General features: G+C 47.0%; 1 protein-coding gene across 2 annotated transcripts in view; it reads right to left on the bottom strand.

The window, feature by feature from the left end:
• The window catches only part of Clpb (caseinolytic mitochondrial matrix peptidase chaperone subunit B), a 126,909-nt gene that overhangs the window by 25,696 nt on the left and 75,026 nt on the right, over window positions 1-26,187 (bottom strand). For both annotated transcript variants that reach the window (XM_028889025.2, XM_028889024.2), the window contains one exon: window positions 8,021-8,118. In XM_028889025.2, coding sequence (XP_028744858.1) covers window positions 8,021-8,118 — 98 coding nt within the window. The remainder of the gene's footprint in view (window positions 1-8,020; window positions 8,119-26,187) is intronic.

The following is a 26,187-nucleotide window of genomic DNA, read 5'->3' on the forward strand; positions in this document are numbered from 1 at the left end:
GGAAAGTTAGTCAGTTGGGGGACAAACAAACGAAGAACTGGAGAAGGGAAACACTTGGTCCGTATATTTGCATTTGCTCACTCAGGGGAGAGGATGCAGAAGGAGGAAAGCTCTGAGAGCCGCACGGATGCAGGCTATCACTGTGCCTGGCTCTTTGAGGCTGGAGGAGGAAGGTCAGGACAGAGTTCAAGGGTCTGCTTTAGGAGGGTTCCACTTACCTAGAAGACATGGCAGGTCAGGAGCCAAGAGAAGCAGAGGGTGCTGGACTGAGGTCCTGCGAAGGGGCTGCCAGGAGAGCAGCTGTGCAGAGTGACCATTTTCTTAATAAAAGCCTGGGACAATTATCTTCAGACACTCTCACCTGGAGCTGGCAGTAGCCAGCTTCCCATGCTGCATCTTGGCTGGATAATCAGAGCCCCTGGTTTCCATCAGTCTTGATTTAATATGGCACTCCTCCTGGCTATGAGAGCATTTACAGGAAAGGGCTGGGAGGCCTAGCTAAGCTTGTTCCACTCCAAGGTGAGTGGCAGGGCTGAGTGGTGCTGCAAAGGAGGTCTTTGGGTGAAAGGCATGACAAGCATCTTGATGACTAGGCATGTCTTAGGGGACAGGCTTGACAACGAAGCTGGTAAGGAGAGGGCAGCTGTGTGCTGGTAGCAGGTGGGCAGAATAAGTCCCCGGACAAGAGTAGTGCTGTGAGGTGTAGGGGAAGGAACAGAAGAGAGGTCCAGCCAAGTGTGCAAGCTCTCTTGGAAAGGTGAGACAGCCAGAGAAACTGGCTATTCCTATGGCCTCAGGTGTGTCCCACACTTCTGACTCCTAACTCAGATCTGAACTTAGGTCATGGTCAGGACTTCATGTCCCTGAAATGTGGTGATAGGAAGAACTACACAGGAAGGTCAACAAAGGGTCTAGAGGGCACAGAGGAGACTGGTGTGAAGTGACGATAGCCGAGGAAATCCAGGGTATCCAACACAAGGAAACTAACTGCCTTATTGAGTTATATAAAAAATACAGTAAGTCCGAGGGACACCAATCAAATGGGAAGAGGAGACTATGGGGTGACAGGTAGGAATGGACTTGAAAGCCTCTTGAACTAGTCCATAAAACACACTCCAGGGTAGCTAGCGTCAGTCCCGCTGGACTTGGTGACCACCAGGTCAGCTTCCACAGCCCATTCTTCACTTTTCCAGTCCCTCCTCTATGTGCTAGAGAAGTGTTTTAAAAATCTCAGCTCTCTATGTCAACCCAGAGGGCCCCCTGCCTCTGCTTGTACTGGGCCTTCTTTTGCAGGCTCCAGAGCCGTCCTGCTGGGGATAGGGCTCTCTCTCCTGCTGCCAACAGACCTGGCTTGAATTTACTTGTGTGATTTTGACCATGTCACAACTCTGTAAATGGCTGGGTTGTTCCTAAACTGGCGAGGGAACGTTAAGAAGGGCAAGCAAGTGGTACAGGGAGGAAAGGAGTGGGATGCTCTCAGGTTCCGGGCATGTGATGTTGACAATCCCATGGCTCCTCATCCTCCATCCCTTGGATAATAAGGTGGTAATTGCCAGGTTTCTCTACTGCCACTCTCCCCTTTATTTTTAGGGGAGGCTTTGACATTGTGAAGTAAATATTCTGTCACTTTGCAAGCTTTCAGTTTCTAGATTTCGGCATCACTGATGGGTCTTGACTGATCTGGGGTCAGTGTTTTGATCCTCACAGCTCTAGAAGGTTGACCGAGTCACTGTCTTGATTGGAGAGATAAGGGAATTCAAGCCAGATCTACCGGTGGCAGGAGAGAGAGTCATTAACCCTGGAAGGCTGCCTCTGGAGCCTGTACTTTCTGCCTGGGGTGAGAGAAGCCTCATCTTCACCGAGTTTAAGGTCTAATTATGAAGATGAGATTTAAAACACAGATTTGCTCTCTTTGCTTCTACTACTGGGTTACATAGTGAATTTATCGCAAATAAACCCGAGGGTGTTCTGGTCAGAAATATCTAACAAGTTGAATCAGAAGGAAACAGTAGGGAGACCCAAAGTGAAGGATATTCTACAAAATAACCAGCCTGTACTTGTGACAATGGCAGCATCATAAAAGACAAGGAGAGACTGAGAAACCAGTCCCTGTCAGAGGATCATGAGGGCCGCCGGATGCAGTTTAAGGAACCCAGACTTTTTTACTTGCAAAGAGAATCCTGCAGAGCCGGGAATCTGAATATCATGGGAGGGTTATTTATGATCAATACCCATTATTTTTGACATTGTGATTTTGATAACTGTGTTGACAGCATGTAAGACAAGGTGGGCTGAGATGTTGCTCAGTGGTAGTGCACATGCTCAGTGGTCCTGAGGCTCTGGGTTCAATCCCTATAGAAAAAAGCAAATCCCCAAAATACAAACAAATCCCTTTTTTCCCCCCTTCAAGACAGGGAAGTTTATCTGTGTAGTTTTGGAGCCTGTCCTGGAACTCACAGAGATCCACCTGCCTCTGCCTCCCAAGTGCTGGGATTAAAAGTATGAGAGCTACCACTGCCCAGTCAAATACTTGTTTTAAACAAACAAACGAACAAACAAACAAGCAAGCAAACAACCCCTCCCCTACACACAGAATAAAGAATCACCATGAGTACAACCTTAAAATGTATCAGAAAAATTTACCTATATCTTCATGTATAATTATATAATTATCTATCTACCTACACACATCTACCTCTCTATCTCTCTACCTACCTATCTACACACACAACCACTGTGATAAAATATCAGCAGCTGGGGGTCCAATAAAAAGTTTATTGGAACTGGTTCCATGATTTCTGAAATTGGACCAAAATAAAGGTGGGAAAGTCAGGAAATGGACAGGCCTCTGGGATAATTTCCTTATCAGGGCTGTTGTGACAACACACAAACCATGTCTCTGATATATACATCTTCCTTATACAAATATGTTTCAACGGAAAGTTCTTGAAGGGTGGGAGGAGAGACCTCAGAGAAGCGTGTTCCCGTGAAGCTAGCACCTATGTGGCCCTCAGTAGGGCCACAGAGACAGGCAAGCAGGTCCCTGTGCTGAGATGTGCAGCAGGGACCACGGGGCACGGAGCACGGTGCCAGGAGGAAGCTGTGCCCTCCTGCCCTCCTGGGTGCCTGTCCCACCTCTCCTGCGGCTTCACTTGGGTCTGGTGGGAGCACCAGCATCTCAGCCTGGGATGCTGGCCCAGGGGAGCATCCCATCCCCAGCTACCCTGAAGCAAATGAGAAAATATAGAGATAGGAATGGTGCTTGTGATGCTGTCACTGGGATATGCAAATAAAATATATAGGACGGGCCTATCTGCCTAATATTCCTGCCAATTCATTCTCTGGGTGTGATTAAAATGAGCAATAAATTCCTCGTGAGTCTCAGTGGAGTGAGGAGCGGGAAAGGAGCTGCGGCTGGCATGCGCGCATCCCCCTCAGCTGAATATTCATCATGGGATAGCTCCCCATATTTTTGTTTTATCTGCCATCATGTACACAGAGATATATTTCTACCTCTCTTTCATCTCTTAGTTAGGACATGAAAATGGTCTAGGCGTTAAGTATTAAACTCTCCATGTACTGAAATCATTCAAAGTGAGATCTAGGCTAACCTCTTCTATAAAGCCTGCCCTGCCCATTCTGCCAGAAGGTGGGCAAGCCAGTTTCCTAGAGCCACCCCACCTCCACAACCTTGTACATCCCTCCTGAGACACCTGCCAGTTCTTTTGATAATGGAGCAAAGAATGCCTGTCTCTCCCACAGGAGGACAGCAGGCCACAGCCAGTGGCTGGGTCTCTCCCACTGTGGATCTCCCCGGGGGGGAAAAGCTTAGGCCTGGGGACTGCTGAAAGACCCAGAGAACCTGAGAGCTCATTGCAAGAAAATCATCTGGTCCAGCTAAGGTGACAGAGATTCTGAGAGCCAGTGATATATTTTAAAAGGAAGAATAAAGTGAAAAATTAGGATTACAGATAATTTTAAATATGCAGAAATCACTAATGGTAAGGGGGAAGGAGAGATGTCAGAGTCACCTTCTGGGCCAAGCAGGTATCACAAATGCCTGGCAGATGAGGACATAACACAGCAGGGACACGACGGCAGAGTCCGTCTCCCAGCCCCTCCCTGTCACTGTCCCATTTGCCATCTGGCAATAGATGCAGAAAATCCAATGCTGCAAAAGTCCTGTGTCTTTAAATTCACATTTTTGGGGAATTCTGGGTTGGCATATAAAACATGGTTGCCAGCAGGTTTAGGCAAAAAGGCCACTTATGTAGAGAGATGTGGATATGGTCTCAAAAGAGTTCACAGTACCATTGAGGCACATCCCTTTAAAATCCAACAGACAACTTGATTTTGTGTATCACTTCCTTCTTTCTTGCCTGTTCAGTTTTCCCATCTGTGAGATGGGAGCATTAAGAGCAACTGCACAGGGTTGTTACAGAAACAGAGAAAGTGTATGTTAAGCCCGCAGCACAGTCCTAGAGGCACTCAGTAACGGTTAGGAGTAACAATGTGAGTAGCATTATACATGGACAGTAGGCAGGATATTTTCACTTGCGATTGACCTCTCTTTCAGGAAGCTTTCTAGACTACTCCACTGACTCATTCGCCCGTCTGCATATCAGACTCTGAACTCCTGGAGTGACTTCCTTGTTTTCTGCTGTCTAGCCCACAGTTCAGCACAGAGCTGGCATCCATGAATAGTTAAAGAACCTTAAATTCTCTTCATCTTATTTCCAAATCTTCTATAATCAGACAGATGATGCTAATACTCACAAATTTTCCATAATGAGTATAATTTGACTAGAGAATGGTAGGTCAAGGTAGAAGAGGCTTGGGCTGGAGAGATGGCTCAGAGGTTAAGAGCACTGCTTGTTCTTCCAAAGGTCCTGAGTTCAATTCCCAGCAACCACATGGTGGCTCACAACCATCTGTAATGAGATCTGGTGCCCTCTTCTGGCTTGCATGGATATGTGCAAGACAGAAGACTGTATACATAATAAATAAATAAATCTAACAAAAAAAAAAAAGAGGCTTAGTTGGTTGGGTACTGGTGAGGTACAGTGTAGGAGAAGAACAGAAGGGGAGCAAGATAAGATCAGAGAAGCAGTAACTCACATTGTGCTGGATAGTTTTGTGTCAACTTGACACAGGCTGGGGTCATCTGAGAGGAGGGAACCTCAATTAAGAAACTATTTCCATAAGATTGGGCTCTGTACTGGGCAGTGGTGGCACACACCTTTAATTGCAGCACTTGGAGGGGGCAGAGGCAGGTAGATCTCTGAGTTCTAGGTGAGCCTGGTCTACAGAGTAAGCTCGAAGATAGTCAGGGCTACACAGAGAAACCCTGACTTGAAAAACCAAAAAGAAGAAGAAGAAGGAGAAGGAGGAGGAGGAGGAGAAGGAGAAGGAGGAGGAGGAGAAGGAGAAGGAGGGGAAGGAGAAGAAGGAGGAGAAGAAGGAGAAAAGATTGGGCTGTAGGTTAGCCTGTTAGGCATTTTCTTAATTAGTGATTGATAGAAGAGGGCCCAGCCTATTGTGGATGGTGCCATACTTGGGCTGGTGGTACTGGATTCTATAAGGAAACAGGCTGAGCCAGCCACGAGGAGCAAGTCAGTAAGCAGCATCCCTCCATGGCCTCTGCATCAGCTCCTGCCTCCAGGTTCCTGCCCTGACTGCTTTGGATGATGAGCTGATGGGAAATGAGCCCCTTCTTCCTCACACAGGTTTTGGTCATGGTGTTTGTTTCATTACAGCAATAGACACACACCTAGACACAACCAGGAGGGTAGGTCTGAGGCCAGGACCCCAGGACCCTCCAAGTCTGCGTCACTGCTAGAGATGAACTCTGGAGGGGCAGCTACGGCTTACTGCATGGCAGAAAGAGATGGAGCTCAGGGCAAAAACGGAGCTTCTCCTACAAGAATCCGCCTCAAAGAGCTAGCTTGTGCAGTTTGGTGAAAACAAGCAGAGGAGAAAGGAAAGCAGGGAGAGACGGGACAACCGACCCAAAGACAATGTAGACGGCAGAAGAGGAGGGAGATGCTGAGGGCACCTCGTCCTAGGCTAACACTGTGGCCACCACCCTCAGGGGACCGTATTTTGTCAAGTGGCCTTCAGGAGATCTAACGACCTGTGCCGACACTAAGATGCTTGTTCACTTTGAAAGAAACCTTGGCACGACCAGCACCAGCCCTATGCCGTACCATCTGACACAGCGCAGACGTGTTCTTGGCCAAGTCTAAAGAGGAGCTGAGGGATACACTTCCTGAGGCTATCTGGAAGCAGCAGTGTTGAGAAAATAACATTAGGCTGGAGATGTCTCTTACGGAGATTGTGTGCAGGGGAAGGGCAGAGGACTGAGGGGGAAGGGTGTTGTAGGAGGCTGTAGGGGATGTGAGGCCTGAAGAACTCTTTTTTTTTTTTTTTTCTCCTAGAGACAGGGTTTTTCTGTGTAACAGCCCTGGCTGTCCTGGAATTTGCTTTGTAGACCAGGCTGGCCTCGAACTCACAGAGATCCACAGGCCTTTGTCTCTCAAGTACTTGGGAGTAAAGGTGTGTACCACCACTACCTGGCTAAGAACTAATATTTTGCTCAAGACTTCATTTGGCTTCTGCTAAAAAGAAGCTGGGAGGTTGTCACCTTAAAAATAAATGTGACTGGAAGGCTGGACCAAACAGAGCCCCAGCAGCCAATACACACACACACACAGTCTGCAGCTGGAACAACTGCACTTATGTGTCAGTGTGGGAAACACTCATAGGCGAGGCTGCAGAACCCATGCTGTCAGTGACTGCCAGGTTCAGGAGGAGAAGGGGCAGAGGAGGGTGGTCCGCATCCCTCTACCTCCAGACCTTGGGCCTTCACAGTCCACCTGGTAGTGGCACACGGATCTATTGGCGTCTAAGACTCAAAACTGTATGGTCCCCATTCAGCTTCACAATTTATTTTCTTTAATTTTCAGGCCCCTCTGTGTGTCAGGCAAGTGCTCTGAATAACTGGGCTACCCCAGCCCTGCAGTGTGCAATTTAAGAAAATAATTGTTTTGTGAAGAAGTAAACCTTTTGAATGTTTACTGGAGTTTAGGCATATCACTTTTTTGTTTTCATTGCTGTTGTTTTGAGACCCAATCTCTCTATGTTGCCCTGCTGTAAATCTCTATGTAGACCAGGCTGGTTTTGAAACTCACAGAGGTCCACCTGACTCTGCCTCCCAAGTGCTGGAAATGAAGGCGTATGCCACAAAATGAAAAAAAAAAAAAAAAAAAAAAAAAGGTAAATGTGTATCAACCATAAAAAAAAAATGTGACCGCTAATTCTCAGAAGCCACAAATGTCTTGGGCCTCTCCCTCTCCATGTTCATGACAGCAAAGCTCCCTATTCTTGGTACAGCCAGAGCTGGATGTGAACTTAAGTAGACAATAATCATCAAGGGTTGGCTTAGTGATGCACGTCTGCAATCCCAGCACTTGGGATTATTTTACGGCACTTCAGCCAGTCTGCAGACAACAGATCCCCTATGCTAGAAAGAGAACAAGACAAGGGTCAGAAAGCCAGGTATTCTGGGCTCATTCCTGCACGGACCCTACTAGATATCCTCGTGGTCAACTGCATTTGCTTCAGTTGATAACTTACTCTGGGAGTGCCAACTTTGGCTATGTAGTAAGACCAGTTGTCAGAAAATAAAAGATCACCTAAGAAGTGCTTTTGGTGTGGCACCTGAAGTAATTGAAAAAGTGGAAGGTTATAGGCTAGAGAGATGGCTCAGCAGGTAAGAGCTCCGGCTGTTATTCCAGAGGATCTGAATTCCATTCCCAGTACCCATGTGGCCACTAACAACTGTCTGAATTCTGGTCCAGGGGATCTAATGCCCTGTTCTTGCCTCTTCTGGGCACTGCATGCACATAGTACATATATACACACACACAGGTAAAACACTCCCCACCCACCCCACCCCCCCAGCAAAAAGTGGAAAGTTAAATGATGCAGGGGGTACCTACAGCCTCCTCTCACTACTCACCTTGGTCTCGGAGGTTTTCAGAAGTTTCATAACCTCCCCTTCCCGGGCATAATCCAAGGGTGTGTGTCCCATCTCATTCCTCTGAAGGGGGTTCGCTCCTGGCAGGAAAAAAAGGATAAATGGTCAGAGCTATACAAATGATTAGCAGGTTCTCAGTATTCATAGGTGGCTTAGGAGCCTCAATTTCAGTATGAATCCCCATGGAAATTTACGAGACTACAGAATGACAGGAAAACATACTAAGTTACTCTGGAAGGAGAGAATATGTGGCCCTCCCTGATGGAGGTCAATATACTAGGGCCTTCATATATATGTCTATGCAGCTAAACATGCTAACAAAACTCAGCAAATAAATTCATAGATTTATACACTAACACATGCATTCACATATATACATATACATACATACATATATATATTCACTAAAATGTTCACATTTTCTAATAACTGCATATAAAGGAACAAAGCCATTCACAAAGCCATATAAACGGGTTCCTTTCTAAAACAGAATAGCCCAAATAGTAATTTAAAAGCCCTGTTCTGCTTATTTTCTCCTTAATATTATCTTATTTGTCTCATTTGAGACAGAGTCTCCTTATGTAGCCCTGGCATTTGCCTCAAACTCAAAGCAAGCCTCTCATCTCAGCCTCCTAAATGGAGGGATTATAGATGTGACTCACCATACCCAGCTCTTTTCTGCCAGCCAGAGTAAGCCAAGTCCTCTGGACCGTGGCTCTGTCTTGGTAGCTGATGAGAGTGTGTATGTTCTGATGACTGGAGGACAAAGGTTAGCCAAGAACCTCATGACTTCCTTCTAAGTGCTGGCACAGAGCAGCCAGTATATGGCATGTACTTAGCAAGGCTTTAAATGACAAGACTCCTCTCACTCTCAGGGCTGGCCCCGACTCTTCCTCCACAGCCCAGCTCTGGGCAACTCTCTTCCTGACTCTAACCAATGCCAGCTATCTTGCTTCTGTTTTTGTTTTTCGAGATAGGATTTCTCTGTGTAACAGCCCTGTATAACAGTAAGGCTGTCCTGGAACTCACTCTGTAGACCAGGCTGCCTTTGAACTCTAGAGATCCGCCTGCCTCTGCCTCCCAAGTGCTAGGAGTAAAGGCGTGCGCCACCACTGCCCGGCATGCCCCCTCTTATTTTAAACAGTGCTGGGAATAGGGTATCACACATGTGATGTGCTCTAACACTGAGCTACCATAGGTCCCTAAAACGCTGGTGCCTGGTAAATGAAGAGGCCAGGAGAGTGTGTCTGGTCCCCTGCAACTGGCGTTATGAGCCACTATGTGGATGCTAGGAATAAACCCAGGTACTCCAGAAGAGCAGCCAATGCTCCTAACTGCTGAGCCATCTCTCTGGCCACAAACCTATTGTGTTAAAGTGTAGCATTTGGTGTTTAATCTTAGGTTGTAACCATCACTACTATCTAATTTACCCCTCTCCAGGAAGAAACCCCATACCCACTACAAAACAACAAAATCAAACAAAACCCCCCACAAAGGTTAACTTTCTCTTTTTATGGGTATTTCATATAGCTGGAATTGCATGACATGTGGCCATCACTGTGTGGCTTCTTTCATAGCACATGTTTTCAAGGTTCCTTCATGTGGCAGCACAGCTGAATAATGTTCTGTTCTGTGATGTGATGTCACACACCTTATCTACTAGCTGGACATAGGAGCTATTCCCCCCCTTTGTCTGTTTGGAACATTCATCAATTGTTCAAGTCTCTATTTGTGTTGCCTTTGTTTTCCTGAGGTGGTAGTGTCTTACTATATAGCCCAAGCAGACCCTGAACTCAAGATTTAGTTTCCTGGGTGCTTTACAGGAGTGGGGCACCAAGTACCCACACCATTCGCTCTCTCTCAAACTGGCCTTGATACGTGGCTCAACCATCCCTCCTGCTTCAGACTCCCGAGTGCGGAACTAGCTGTGTACGCCACCATGCCACACTCTGTACGTCTCCTGTCTTTTCAGTAGATGCCCTGGGGTGACAGTAACAACAGTCTACTGATCACTGTATTCATGCTTGACTCTGCACTTATTATGTGGGCTTTTTTTTTCTTTTCATTTAATGTTTGAAACCTTGAGGAATTAAAATCACCAAGACACGGACATGGAAACTGGACTCAAGTACAACCATTAGCCACAGGCCTACTGTTGTTGGGGAATATTATTTTAAGGTGTGTTACTTTTGTTTAACTATGTGAAGCTGTTTTACTGTGCCTGTCTAAGACACCTGATGGTCTAATAAAGAGCTGAATGGCCAATGTCGAGGAGGAAAAAGGACAAATGGGGCTGGCAGGCAGAGAAAATATATGGAAGGAGAAATCTGGGAGGAGAGAGATCAAGAAACGAGAGAAGGAGGAGGACATCAGGGGACAGACACTCAGCTACACAACCAGCAACGGAGTAAGAAAGGAAGGTGTACAAAAATAGAGAAAGGTAAAAGCCCAAAGGCAAAAGCTAGACTGGATAATTTAAGTAAAGCTGGCTAGCAACAAGCCAAGCTAAGGCTGGACATTTATAAGTAAGAATAAGCCTCTGTGTGTGATTTATTTGGGAGCTCGGTGGTGGGCCCCCCAAAAGAGTAAAGAGTAAAAAACAAACAACAACCTACTGTTCTGAGCCAGGAGTCCACCCTAGCCCTAGGTTTCCCTAACTCCAATTCTCCACACCCTCTGCAGAGTGGCGATGATACCCTCCTGCTGGAATCCCTCCAGTGCTCCTCCACCGTCCACAGCACTAAGTGTGGCCTCCTTAGTGAGGGGGTGCCCAGCGAGGAGGGATCTTCCTACCTCCAGTAAGGTTCATACCTCCCCCATAGTCTGGCTGAACAGAGTGTGTGTTTATCAGCATTACTAAGTTTCTGGTCTTTTAAGAACTCAGAGGCTCACCCAGAGCCTCATTCTTTCTTTAAGATCAGTTGGCACTTTCTGGGCACTGCACACCAGCGGCTCTCTGTGCAGGATGGGGACTGGCGGGGCTAATGAGCATTTCTTCTTTATATACTTCTTTTTTCTTCAAGATTTACTTTAATTGTGTGTGGGTGTGCAGGTGCCTACAGAGGTCAGAGGCATAGGATCTGGAGTTAGACTGTTGTGAGCTGCCTGATGTGTCTGCTGGAATTGAAAGCTCTCTTCAGCCCCTCCCCCCATGCTTATTTGGTTTTTGGTTTTAGGGAGGAGCTGGCCTTAAGCTCACTATATAGCCCACTCTATCCTTGAACTTGACGAGCTCCCCTGCCTGGTTATCCTGAGTGCTGGGAATCTGTTTTTTTTTTTTTTTTTTTTTTTTAAAATCCCTCCTTACTGTTCTGTGGTAACTGGTAATCTGTCTATTGACTCCTTTGCGTTTTTTAAGGCCTCTTTTCAAATACTGCCCTCAGTCCTGTGACCAGTCTTTCTGTCTCTTTTGCAGACGTCTTTTCCGGTCTTTAGGAACAGGGGTCCTCTGAGTTTGAGTCGAGTACAAACTTAGCTCTCCAGGAGCCTATGGGGACATGGTGAGCTCACGACGGTGACACAGGCGAGGCTGGCCACTGTGCCCAAGGACAGGCGGACAGACAAGAACCACAGAGTTCAAGAAGGACCAGAGCACTTGGGGTTTATTCTCTTGGCATGGCCCTGCTTTCTGGGTGCTGGGCACTGGGGGCCCAGGAGCCAGTCATTCCCATGGCACAGCTGGGCCAGGGGCCTCAAAGGAGTAATGGAGAGGTCTCTCCTTTCTCTGACCAGGAGGGGCGTCCTGCCATTAGATGTGTGCTCTGTGGAGTGGGGTTAGCTCCCCAGAGGAAGAGGAACCAGGAAGGGAGGAGGAATGGGCACAGGGGAGGAGGAGAGAAGGCGAGAGAAGAAGGCGGTGGAAGGAGGAGGAGGAGGGTGAGATCAGCAGCCTCAGACAAGCGCTGGCTGTCAGTGATCTATATTTGCTTACAGAATGAAAAATGTGTGCCACGAACATTGGCCACCGAGTAATCTCTAGCAGGAGTCGCGTCACTTCTCATAAAGCATGGGGTGGGGACAGGCAGGACCTCTCTGCACCTGGGCTTCCTCTTACAGCAGCGCTGGGCCTCGGCTCCAGTCCAGAAGACTCTCAGGGCAGGCTACTCGCCAGGGGAAACCAGCCGGGTTCTCTAAGGTTCTGGAGCCTCAGGGCAGCACATCTGCCCACTTTGGGAAGGCTGAGGCAGGGGCACCTGGATAATGTCCATCCAATATTACTCCCCCAGACTTACACCCTCCCTCTGACTTGACTAATTGCTCTAATAATTGATAGAACCTGACTTCTACCACTGATCGATTTCACCTTCACGACCAACGGCCACAAACCATTACACTCCAATAAATAACCACGCTGGGCCTCACCCCGTTGCCCTCTCCGGGGGCATCAGGATGGCCCGTGCCCTGGCCTGACCTCCCCTTGCCTCCCACCCAGGGCCCCTCCAGGCCAAGCAGCTGGCCTAGAGGGCCAGGCCTCTGGGAGCAAGTGAGAGGGCTGGAAGGAGGTGGGAGCACTAATCGCAGGCCATCCGTCACCTCCCACTGGCTGTCTGGGGCTGGGGCAAACACCTGGAGCACCCTAGGCAGTGTGGTGCAGGACCCCTCCTTCCTCTCCTGCTCCAGATTAGTTGTCCCAGCTTATAATATTTGATAAATAGCAGCCTGGCTTCCTGGCAGCGCGGCTGCGGCTGCGCCTGCCCGCTACAGCTGTGGAAGGTCACTCATTGGGGAAATATGTTTCTGTCAGTGGTATTGAAAAAAGTTTAGTGGAGTGACAGGCCTCGATTTTTCAAATTTTATTAACTCCATCCTCTTAACCATTTGTCTTGAATTCCTTCAGATTCTGGGGGATCTGTCAATAAGGACTGGGCCCAGAAAGTAGGGTAGGGGTAGTTGGGTGGGCAAGGAGCTGGTGCTGGTTGATGCTGCTGTGGTTGGCTGAGATCTCTTCACCCAGTAGGTGAAGGGATTGGAAGCGGAGTCGGTGAGAGACGCCGGGCTCCTGGTGCTTAGGGAGCCTACTGCTCTTCTCGGGTCAGCATGTGCCTGTGATTTGACAATCACCCAGGCTCCAAATGGGAAAGCACTTCGTATGAGTCTTCCGACTCCCAAGAGGTACCTTGTCACCTCTCTCTACTGCATCAGGAATAGGTGGTCCCCTGGCTCCACTGACTCCATCTTTTAAGACTGAGTCTGTCTTCTCCAGGAAGGCCTCTTGGGACTGGAGCAGAACTCAGCAAAGCCTGCGTACCATCTTCTACTCTCCCATAGCCTTGTCTGTCTCCCTGCAAGAACTCCATTAAAGGCTATCACTCTCCTCCGTCTCCACCTTGCTGTACACCAGCGCAGGCCCAGCACAGATGCTTACTCATATTTGCCAGAAAAACCTATCTTCTCCTCAGGAGCTCTCTTTTGAGGCTGAGAGAACATGGCAGTTGTTCTGTCTGCTGGAAAAGCCTTCCTACAGCAAGTGTATGGTCATGCCCTTCTTCCTGTAAGGGAGAACCCCTAGACTCTTTGCTGGTCCCAGATGCCTCTCTGTCTGTCGTGAGAAGAGGAGAAGCATTTCCCCTCCAGGCTGGGAGCAGGCAGGTGAGGAGTACCACCTGCTGGCCGGGCACTTCTCTACTGTTCTGACTGCTGTCCTGCCTACCTCTATGGGTTTTATGAGTTTTTTGAATATGGTTGAAAAAAGACTACAGTGATCTCTGTAAAAGCTTTCTCATCCACTCTTCCTCTTCACATTCACCTCTGCTTCTCTGCTCCCTTCGTCCTGACTTTCATGATTCTGGCAGTCTCTTTCCTATCTGCAGTGAGAGGTTTGGTGAGCATTACAAGCGTCCCTCCATGATTAGAGGTACCCAATGTAGACTAGCATTTTGGGAAGTAAGCCTTTGGAAAGATGGTGGGACAAGCTGTGTGCTTCTCTGTCACCACACTCATTCTGGCATGAGATCTGTGCAGTTCCTTCAGCCCAGAGCCCTGCTCCTTGTCCTCGTGACTACCTAGATCCTACATTCTTCAAGGACAGTGGCCAGGAATCTCCCCTCTGGGTTCCTGTTCTCCCCGTTCCCTTTTCTGGTCATGGCCTGCCACACTTCAGCTGTCACAGCCAGTCTCCATAACTCCTGAGGCCAGACACTGACCAACTCTTCTTGCATTCCCAGAGGCAGACATCTAAGGCTCACTGAGAGCGACAAAGGAAACACAGCAGAAGGAGCAAGAGTCTCCTGAGGCCTCATGGAGTGTCTTCCATGTTCCATATACTCACCACGGCTCAACATGTGCACACATTAGACAGATACTGTCAGAGACGTGCCACGCCTTAACCAAGAACAGTTATAAGGCATGGATCCCAGGCTGCATCTTCTGCTGACTACACCCATGGATTTAATCCTTGGCAATTTGGTGAAGGAAGCAGGGGAGGTGTTGTTTTCCACTTTACAGGTTGCCTGGGTCTGGTAGAAGAGTAAGAGCAGGGACAGAGGCTAACACTTGCTGGGTACACAGTCTTTACATACTGTGCCTGAATAATTTATCACACCAAGAGAAAACAGGCTCAGAGTTGAAATAATTTGCCTGTGGTCATAGAGCAAACAGTGAAGCTAAGATTTAAAACAGGGGTTCATTCTCTTTCATAAATGTTTGAAATGTTAGTTTTGTTTTTAAATAAAGAAGCTCGCTTTGCTCCCCCATCCCACCTCAAAGTGCCACCAAAGGCCTGATGACTCAAAAAGACATTAAGACCATCTCCCCCTCCCTGGCCCCCTTCTCCTCCAATGTGCTTAGATGCTCTAGGGCCAAGCAAGAGAGAGGAGTTTCCCATCATGGGCTGGGGACAGACATCGCTGTAGAAAGGGTGGGACAAAGCATTTCCTTTCTTTCCATTCAGGGTTCCTGGTCTGGGGCAAAGGGAATGGTGAGCCACAGTAACTCAGCTTCCTAGACAGCACCCAGAGACCTTTCCTCTGATGGAGAGCAGGAGGGGCTCCACTACCTTCGGAGTTTGGGGGACAGAAAGCTACCACTCAGACACTCCATCAAGTCCCACAGCACAGACAGGCCAAGGACCGGCACATAGTGAAAGCAGTAGGCCTTATCTTCTAACAGAACCCAGACTGGAGGGGGACAGACAAGAGAGAAACTGACATATTGGATGGAGGAGTGAGGAGATGGATTGGTCCCCTCCCATCATGCACCATGAGTCTGGGGAGCCGGGAAACCACAGCTGGGAGGAGCAGAGAAAAAAACTCAGTACTTGGCTCAGCAGATTAAGGAATCTGCCATCAAGACTGATGACCTGAGTTTGAGCCCTGGGACTTCTATGATGAAGGAGAGAACCAACTCCCACAAGTTGTCCTCTGTCCTCCACATGCATGCTGTGACATGTGCATGTATGTACATGCGTTCGTGTGTGTGTGTGGTGTGTGTGCGCGCGCGCGCGCGCGTGCGCGCGCACACCCACACACACAGCAAATAAATAAACTTGGTGAAATGAACAGCCTTTGAGTCCTTTCCTTTTTTGATCATTAAAGCACTCACCTCACCATACACTTTCCACAGAATGCCTATCTCCAGAACCAAACATACCAGTAAAGGGTCCTTTGTGAGCCTCTAGAAAGAGAGGTGGGTGACTGTTGGGCAACTAATGGTCCATGTTAATCACGAGACTAGCCTCTTCCTGTGTCAGGACTACCTGAGAGCTCAGTCAGGCAGTTAGAGACATTTGATGGGATGTCTCAGGAAAACCCTGTGGTCACAATGAAGAAGCTGGATGTCAGTAACATCTGGGATGTCAGTCAGCGATTGAGAGACAATCAGACCCCAGGGGGATAGGGCAAAAGATAGACCAGAAGAGTTCCAGTGACAGTTGGTGGGTTTGGTTCTGTTCAGCATGTTTATTTCTGCTATGGATAGCATGGGCTGGGCTACTCATTAAATCTGTAGATGTAATTGGGGTGGGAAGGGCATCCAACACATCCAACAGAAGACTGACACTAAGAGGTAAAGTATAAAGGAGGAGTCATAGGTTTTGGAAGAGAGACAAAGTAGAGAGATTATTCTGGAAATACAACTGGTGTAGAAAAGGGTTTAGAAGCCATGTGAGAAAAATGGCTCATGAAACTGGTTGGTAGTTTGGGCTGGAGAAAAAAAAAAAAATTCAGGAGACCAAGCCGGCCACCATGCAGAACTGGGAGGTTAATAATAAGACCCTTGGATGCACTCCATGGCTGACTTGCTAAGCATCGGAAAGTCTGAAGGTAGCATATGGCACAGCAAGTTCTCCAGCACCAGAAGTACTCGTGTACTGAATGGATAGCTACTTGGTAAGTGCACTACTGAAATGTCATTTATAGTTTTTTAAGATTTTATTTTATGTGAATGGGTATTTTGTTTGCATGTATACCTGTGCACTACTTGTGTGCCTGGTGCCTATGAAGGCCAGAAGATGTCAGATCCTCTGGAAATGGAGTTGCACATGGTTGTGAGCCACCATGTGGGTGTTGGAACTCAAACCCTGGCCCTCTGCAAGAGCAGCAAATGATCTTAACTACTGTGCCATCTTGCCAGTCAGGCCCTTTTTTCAGTATTAACTGCTAATTTCTCTATATATTCACTCATTCATTTAAAGATACTTTCTGAGAGTCCTTCACACGTCTATCGATCGGTGTGCTAGGTCTGAGGGATACAAAGTGAGTAAGAAGATGCTGTTTCTGCTCCTAGGGAGCTCCTGATCCTGCAGGGAGGAGGGGACACACCTATCTCCAACAGCAGCATGAGCCTTGACAGCAAGACTCAGTACAAGGGAAGTCTAGTTTCAGTTCCGGTTAGTCAGAGTTCTGGTGGAAATTCTCACACATTTGGCTGCCAAATTCCCCAAGTAGCTTAATCAGGACCAGATCACTCACTGAAACTCACCACACTGTCTGTGGGAATAGAAGCACACAGTGAAACAGAATTTGTGGATTTTTGTGCTTGATGTTTTGCTCTTACAGCCTGAGTTGTGGTCTTTGGCTGGGACTTGTTTATGTACCCACAGCTTGTCTTACAAGTGGCCGTGGTGTCAGGGTGAAGTGATTTAGCCAGCAGGGCTACCCAACTCTCCATTTCTTACCCACCCTATGGGGACTGCTTCAGCACAGACATAAACACGCTCCTGCCGTTACCTTATTGCACTCGTCACATGGGGAGGCTAGAAGGCTTGATTCAGGGATATGATTGGATTTTAAATCCCAGTCTCACAGGATTTTAATTACTGGTCTGGGGCAGCAGGGCTAGGCGCTGGCTGCCTTTGGATGGAGGAGGTCGATACACCAGTCCACAACATATTGAGCCACAATGCCTGCAGACTCTATTGCTCTATTTAATCATCTTTTGCAAAATTTACAGTGGAACAGGAGGGATCAATACGGAATTTATCACATTCTCTTGTAAATATGAGCCAGGAAAGAGTTCCAGGCAGTTTGTTACTGAGTGGGAGGGAACATGTCTGTGTACAGCTGGGCATTAGGAGATGAGACAAAATCCATACTTCTTGGCATAAGCTACAGACACTCAGCCAAGTGCCTCTTAAACCTGAAGTCAAGTTCAATGGGAAGAACACTGATCCATTCAACCAACCAATCAGCCAACCAACATTCCAGGACCCACTTTACCCTGTAGTGTTGACTGTGGAATCTGGCTCATGAGAACATAAGCAAAATATAATACAATGATCCTGTCATCGTGAGGACGAACCTGTGCAAGTCCCCAGACAGTCTGGTACCCTTCTTACACACATGGAAATGTAGATGATAAGAGTCTGTATCTTGTGGTTAGTTATGAGAAGAGATAAAAGCCTTGGCATGTAGTGAGGTTTCAATGAGTGACAGCTACTGTTAGGCTTCCTCTAATTGTCATTACTAAGCAGTCCTTCCTGCAGCAAGTGCCCCCTATGAATATGCATGGATCTGGGTGGTGAGCAGGGAGCTGGTTGCCTTACTTTCACAGCAGACAGAAGGGGAACTGGGTGCTCTTCCTTCATTAATAGCCTGGCCAGGGCTACTGGTGGCAGAATCTGTGGAGCCAAGAGAAGGGGTGCAAGGAGGGGATGTAGAGGGGATCTGTTTGTCAACTCTTTAACTGAAATAAATCTGTACATTTTAAGCTTTCTCACACTGCTGTGGGGGAAGAGGGTGAGAAGTGAGTCTCCTCATGTAAGACACCAGGGAATGCCTGAAAGATGATGTAAGGAGTGGCCTCTTGAAGATTAAGCAGACTTGTATAGCTGGAGAAGTAGGAAAGGGCTTCTCACAGGGAAAAGTGAATGAGGAGGCTTGGAGAAGGAAAGACTGCTAGGGCCTGAATGATTTAGCAGGCCCTTGAAGACAGCTCCTGTCTAGTTCCCAGACAACGTCCTGTGGGCCCAGCAGGGACTGGTCCCGGTCTCAAAGCAAACCATCACCCTTGCATCTTTGAGAGAGTGGCAGAAGACTCATGTGGACTGCAGAGAACAAGGATGCAGGGTGAGGCATCTGGGTTGACCTTGAACACAGAAATTGCTGGAGGTTCCAGAGCAGGGGAGCAAAGAGTTTTGCAGGGCAGAGGCTGGGTTGACGGAGACCCTAAGGAAGGTAGGGCAACAATGAGGCTGCTGTGGTGCTAGAGGCTCTCTAGAGCCTGAGCTAAGGGTGAGTGGGGCACAGGAAAGACGGACCTGAGAGGAAGTCCACAGACAGACGGCTTGTTAAACACAGAGGCAGAAGGCAACAGACTCACTGATAATGCTTTCCTGTGGAAGCTGGTAGATGGTGACAATGTCATTCACCAAGCATACAGTGTGGAAGACAGTGTGAGGAGGGCAGGTTTGGACACACCGCATGTGAGTTGTTTACAGAATATTAACATCAGCAGAGCTACTGGCAGTATGAAAATGCCTTGTTTGTTCTAAGGAAAATATGCAGGCCAGTGTGGTCAGCAGAGGAGGTGAACAACCAAAGGAATGAGCACCCAAACACACGCACATGCAGAGCCAGCCAAGCAAAAGGCAAGTCTCCTACCTCAGACCCCAGCTCTCTGCAAGCCTGTGGGACTTTGCACATGCACATAATGCTCTGAGTAGCATGGGATGGCACTGGGGGCCAGAAGCTCAGCTCTTTTTTTTTTTGTTGTTGTTGAAAGTTTTGTGAAGTTATGGGTTTCAGACTAGCCCTATTTCTCCTCCTCCCCACAATCCAGCACACTACCCTTAAAGGTGTCAGCACGCTCTGAATAAAGCAGAGCTTGGAGCAGACTATATAAGAGCCTGGGCCCCTAGGCTCTGTCAGCCTTGACTCCCCTCCCCATCTTGCAAATAGCAGCTGAGCCTGAGAAAGCCAAGCTTAGGTCTAGGCTAAATTCAGCAGTTGTAATTATACTGCTGGCGTTTGTGGCAGAGCCACAGTCTGCGGGAGGAGGCCTCTTTTGTTTACGCACTAAAACCACATCATCTTCAAACATGCTAATCGCATGTCTGCTTTCCTCTAACAACATTGGAGGAGGCTGAGGAAAGGGCACACAATGCCCACACATCTGGCTAATTCAGTTAGAAGGCCAATCAATCTTGATGGGTTGTCTATATATAAAACACTGCTCACCCCAAAGGGCTGAGCTGACCAGATGTTTAAGCGTCTGTTGACCAATCCCAGCTGATGTCCATAGCAGTGGAGAGAAGGCTTCTATTCACAAGTCTGTTCCCCAAAGCTCAGTCCAGACTTCTTTAAAAAGTATCAGCAGTTGTGGTGGCTCAAGCCCATCATCTCAGCACTGGAAAGACTGAGGCAGGAGGACTGTTATAAATCTGAACCAGTCTAAGCTAGACATCAACACATCGTCAAAACAAAACAAAACAAAACAAAACAAAACATAAAAGCAATGAATGAGCCTCTAGATTCTAGAATAAGCCACATTCACAGACTTCTGTTCTGCACTTCAGGAAGACTTATTCCCAGTTGACTGTGCAAACAAGTGCAGGAACATCCCAGTGGGATCTTCTTAACTGTACTTACCAGTGTGAAGAGTCACAAGTGTGGAAGAGGTGTCTTTAATATGGTATCAAATGTCATAGGCTACGGGTCTGGGCAAAGGAACCATTTATCTGGTACTTCTCAGCCTCCCATCAAGGCTGAAGGGATTACTCATCTTCCTCATAAAACTGCTGCATTTTCCCAACACAGAGGCTGCTGCCAACAACTCTCCCAGTTTATGCTCCCTCTCTACACTTAGCAGTTATCAGGAGGGTGGGGGGAAGAGGAGTGAGGAGAGGGTGGAGAACAGGCACAGGACCACTCTGGTGAACTCCTTGCCTGGGCTGTATTATTACTCAACGGTGCTTTTCCCTAATGAGTTCTGAGGACTTTACCAAGTCTGTCCTAGAGCTGAGGCTGCAGGATGAACCAGATTTGTGGCACCAAGTAAAGGTCAAATTAAAAATGATACATCTGCTGGGTGGTCGTGGTACATGCCTTTAATCCTAGTACTCGGGAGGCAGAGCCAGGTGGATCTCTGTGAGTTTGAGGCCAGCCTGGTCTACAGGGTGAGAGCCAGGACAGGCACCAAAACTACACAGAGAAACCCTGTCTCGGGGGAAAAAAAAAGATACTTTCTTCTAGCTTCCTTGGGCAGCTGCACACACATGGCACAAGCTCACCCAGACAAATAAAAATAAATCTTCAAACAAACAAAAAAAACCAAGAGAGCTGGGTATTGTGTATATCTCTGATCCCAGCACTCAGAAGGCTGAATCAGGTAGATTGCTAAGAGTTTGAAACTAATCTGGACTTTAAAGTGAGTACCAGGCCAACTGGGACAGCATGGCAAGACTCAAAAAACAAAACCAAAACAAAAATTACAAAGAGGAAAAGTGAAGACCAAAAGTCCTACAGAAAAAAATTCACAAAAGAAAATTAAAATGATTCCCTTATTTTTGGAGTCAAGATTTCTCTGTGTAACAGCCCTGGCTGTCCTGGAACTCACTTTGTAGACCAGGCTGGCCTAGAACTCACAAAAATCTGCCTGCTTCTGCCTCCAGAGTGCTAGGATTAAAGGTGTGTGCCACACCACCTGGCCGAAATGGTTCTTAAATATATGAAATGATGTTCCAATACATTTAAATGAGAACCAAACAAAGTAACTAAGTAAGAAATACTATTTCCCTTCTACTATGACAAAAGTCCCAAAGTTTGACAATCCAGTCTTTGAGGGGCTGGAGGGGTACAGACACTCTTGTGTAAGTGAAGCTGCAGAAGTTCTATGGAGGAGAAACATCTGGTACGTAACCAAAAGATCTATGCACATGTCCTCCTAACTAGGACTACTGCTTGTAGGATTTTATGACAGACACACAGCCAGTAATATCAAAATATACAGCAAACAGGTCATATGTAGTTGCACTGTTTATGATTGCAGAATATTAAAAATCATGTACATGCATAGGCCAGGAATGGAATACTGTGCAGCCATAAAATGGGAGACAGCAGATTTATATAAAATGTTTCCTGAGAAGCATGATTAAATAAAAAAAGCAAACTAAAAAAGAGTACATATAGTCTCCTATGCAGGAAGTAAGGCAAAGTAAGAAAACATGAGTATTAGGACTGGGGAAATGGCATCATCGTTAAAGTAGTTGCCTTGTAAGAATGGAGACCTGAGTAAAAATGCTGGGTGTGGGAGCATGTGCTTGTGATCCTAGTGATGGAGGTGCAGGTGGGTATGGAGGGAGATAGGAGGGTCTTTGGGACTTGCTGGTCAGCCAGTCTAGTCTAATTGGTGGGCTTCAGATCCTTAAGATATCCTCTTTCAAAGGAGCTAGATGATGTCCCAGAGGAGTTAATACCCAAGGTAGTCCTCTGGCTTCCACATGCATGCATACACATAACTCCCACATGTGTACCTGCACACACACACACACACACACACACACACACACACACACACACACACACTCCCCCCTCTCCCTCCCCCTTCTGAGTACTGGGATTACAGGCTTGTACCACCATACCCGGGTTATTGTGCTGGGGATTGAGTCTTATGCAAGCTGGATAAGGACTCTACCAATTAAGCAACATCTCCAGCCTCCCTTTTATAACTTTGACTTTTAGAAACAAGCTAATGCTCTACATATTTAAAAGGCAAACTTATGCCAACAAGTTAGGTAGGGAGAAAAAACCCTACAACTGAAAGCAAACTGAGAAATCAATGTATTACATTTCAGATGAATAACAGATACACCAAAGGGAGAACATGAACTCAAACAGCTTTTGAGCTCAATATCTGATGGTAAGCCATCCTGGAGTAGGGTGAGAACTGCAAATGGCCCTGGAGACTCAGTGTTGTACTGTATGACTGAGCTAACAGCCAGTGTTCTCAGAAGAGAGGAGAGGCATGTAACGATGAAATGTGTGAAGAACACACCTATGCAGGAATCAACTGAAGCAGGAGTCACTACTGTTCCTAGCATTTCCACATGATGCATATGCACAGGTGAACATTCATATTCATGGTAGACATGTATGCACTTGTGTCTAAAATGTAAATAATTTGGGCTGAGGAGATGGCTCAGTCTATAAAGTACCTTCCAGGTAAGCAAGAGGACCTAAGTTTGGACCCCCAGCCCCCATGTAAAAGCAGGACACAGTGGCACATTTGTAACCCCAGGGCTGGGGGACAGGAACAAGGAGATCCAAGCTTGCTGGCCAGTCAGTCTAGGCAATCAGTGAGCTCCAGGTTCAACAAGAGATCCTGTTTCAAACAGTAAGGTGGCAAATGATTGTGGAAAACACCTCATGTCCTCCTCCGGCCTCTACACATATACACACACTCATACATCCTCCCCAACCCCCCAATAGAAACCTGGAAATGTTGGCCGTTAACAGAAAGTACAAGAAGTGTGCCCAAGCCTTCTTCCTCCTTGCTGTCTGTAGGTAGCTGCCATTTCCTATGTGGAGTCATGGCTGCACTCTGACCTCTGATGAAGTCCAAGAACATTAAAAAAAAAAAAAAAAAAAAAAGACAAAGAAAGTCATCTGGCACTAGTTAGATGTGTCACTGGGGAAGAGCCCTGAGGTTTCAAAAAGGCCAAGCCCTTCCCAGTGAGTTCACTGTCTTGTGCTGCACACAGAGATGTGCGCTCTCAGCTACTGCTCCGGCACCATGCCTGTGTATCTGCTGCCACGCTCCCTACCATGATGGTCATGGATTCTAACCTTTTGCAACCAGGAGCCCCAAGTTGAACATTTTCTTTGATAAGATGCCTTGGTCATGGTGTTTTGTCGATGCAAGAGAAAGATAACTAGGTCCATGAGGTCAAGGAGCTGGAAGTGCTGCTGCTGAGCAACAGATCTTTACTGCGCTGACATTACTACGTCTCCTCCTGGAACTGCAGAGCCACAGTAGACAGAGCTGTAAAGCTGCCATTAGAGTCACCGATCCCAACACCACCAGGCTGAGCAGTGAAGGAAGACATAGCTCGCAGGCAGATTTTATTTCTTGTTTAAGTAAAACCACAAAAACTGCAAAAAGGAGGAGGAAGAAAAGAAGCTCAGGACTAGATTTTAGTCTCTAAGACAACTGCTCACTAAAAATCCCAGTCAAGGTAGAAATAAGGTGGGCACAAGATGAGCCTGAACTGTCCTGCTAATGCTCAAAGAATAAAAACAGACGGTGGTGCAGTGCACACCTTTAATCTCAGCACTCAGGAGGCAGAGGCAGGAGGATCTTAATTCAAGGGCAGCCTGGGCTAAACTGCAAGTTCCAGGACAGTCAGGACTCTGTAGAGAGACCCTGTCTCCCCACCCCCAAAACAAATAAACCAACCAAAACAAACAATAACAACAAAGAGAGAGAGAGAGAGAGGGAGGGAGGGAAGGAGAGAGAGAGGGAGAGGAGGAAGGAAGAAGGAAGGAAGGAAGGAAGGAATGCTACCCTGGAAAACCAGACAACTTAATATAATTAAGGACAGTAATGAACTACAGGCATTAAAACAGTATGTATCTGTGAGTACACTATGACAATATATAGATATACGGGGGAAGGGGTTTTGCATACCACAGAAGGCCACGTGTCAACTGGTCACTGTGGGCGATGCTGGGGTTAGAAAATATGGAAAACATCTGTCTTGAAGTGTTGCATAAAGACTGGTTCTGGCAAGAAGCTCAGGAATGCCAGGTTCTGGGGGAAAGTCTGATGAACAAGGGTATTTGCTTGGGAATAAAAGTGTCTGTGCTGATTAAATACAAGGAGGAAAAAGAAGAAATACAACAGAGAGACTGGATAATACTTGGGTTGGAGCTGGGGTGGGAGTTAAGACTTTCATCACTGAAAACTTTTGAAATTTGTGCTATGTGCAAATATTAACTCTTTAAAAATAAGAATAAAAACAAAGCATACATAAAATATCTCTGAGAGTGTTCTAGGCAGAGTATGCCCACAAAGATGTTCCCAAGTCCTAAGCCTGTGAATATGTCATGGAGACAAGAATGGTCACAAAGGCTGCCGACACAATGAAGGTTGCTTATGAGTTGGCGGAGATACCTTGTTCTCCAGGTCGGCCCACCATAACCACAGGGTCTTTATAAAGGGGGGAGAAGGGAAAAGGATGAATGTTAGGGTGATGAAATACGAAAGAAACTCAATGGTTCATTGCTATTTGGAGATGGATGGGCTCCAAAGTATGGAATGAAGGCCTCTAAAAACTGGACAGGGTGAGAGAACAGGTTCTTTGCTCGAGTCTCCAAAAAGGAAGGCATCTCTGAAGACACCTTGATTTTACCCTAGTGAGACCCATTTCAGACTTATTCCCTAAACTGCACGATAACATGCTTGTGGTTTTCTCCCATGGTGGTGGGATCATAAGAAAAGTTACAAGGCCCGCCCTGAGGAGGGCCAGAGATGTGGCAGGGACATACACATCTCTTTCCCACTATGTATCCTCCTTTGATACCCTCCTTTCCTAAAGTGCTGCAGGAAACTTTATATTGTACCTTTTTAAAAGTAAAAATCACTATGGTCAAACACACACACACCTGACAATTACTTCCAAACTATTTTGACTACAAATTTATCTTGGTTGTTTCACCCCAAAGGCCTTCCTTCCTCATTCAAGTCTCCCTAAGGGCCCAGTGGGTGGCCATCTTCCTGTACTCTCTACACAGCACGCAGGTTCAGGGCTTGTTTTGTTTCTACTTCTCAGAGTAGCTTTGTCTTTCCCCTTTGCCTGCTTGAATGCTGTGAGCCTGGACCTGAGTTCCACCTAAGCCTCAATGCCTGCTGTAAGGCCAGTACAGGCCTTCCACCTCCTTGTCCCCAGTTTTCATGAAGGAAGACAAGAGGAGGGCCTGCATCTCCTCTTTTATTCCCTGTATTGCCTGTGCCCATTTATAAATTAATTTAGTCAAGAAATATTTATTGTCATGTGCTAAGAGCAGGTGAGATGCTGGGAACATAAGCAACCACGCCCATACTCTGCCTTTTGAGAGTATGGTTCAGAGGGAAGGAGATATTTTAGTTCTGAATAAGGGTAATGAAGAAATTAGACAGGATGCTTGAAGAGCACACAGAGAAGCCTAAAACAGAGATGGTGGTGATCAGCTGCAGAAAGAGTTAATAATTGCTGAATAAATATGAAAACTTATATTTGCATGTACTTGGGTAAATTATAAGGCAAATGCTCATTCGGTGTCACAAAATATCATAATGGAAGGTTTGGGTATCACAGGCTAACTTTTAGCATGGGTAAACTGAAGCTATGTTAAAGGGAAGGACTCAGGTCAGATAGGGTCAGTGTCAGAATGATGTACGTGCCAGACCCCAATGCCCAGTCAGCACTTCCTATCACACAGGGATCCATTACTTCAAAGGGGGGGGCCCTGAAGGGCTTCTTAGTGGCAAGCTCCCTTCTGTTATAATGAAAAGAATTCATTTTCAATATGCAGTTCAGAAAGGAGTGTGTGGCTTAAACTCACAGAGAACATCCTTGCTGGGTTCTTCCCAGGACACAGTCAGGCTTTTGTCCAGAGGAAAGAGCACAGGATGCTAGAATCAAACTCCTTTTGGGGAGGGAATCTTGGTTCTGGCTCATCTCCAGTCTGCCCTTTTGCTGGTATTCTGTAGGCTCTGACCTTCAATTTGATACCCTC

Source organism: Peromyscus leucopus, chromosome 1 (genome assembly GCF_004664715.2).
Source record: "Peromyscus leucopus breed LL Stock chromosome 1, UCI_PerLeu_2.1, whole genome shotgun sequence".
Classification (NCBI taxonomy): Eukaryota; Metazoa; Chordata; class Mammalia; order Rodentia; family Cricetidae; genus Peromyscus; species Peromyscus leucopus.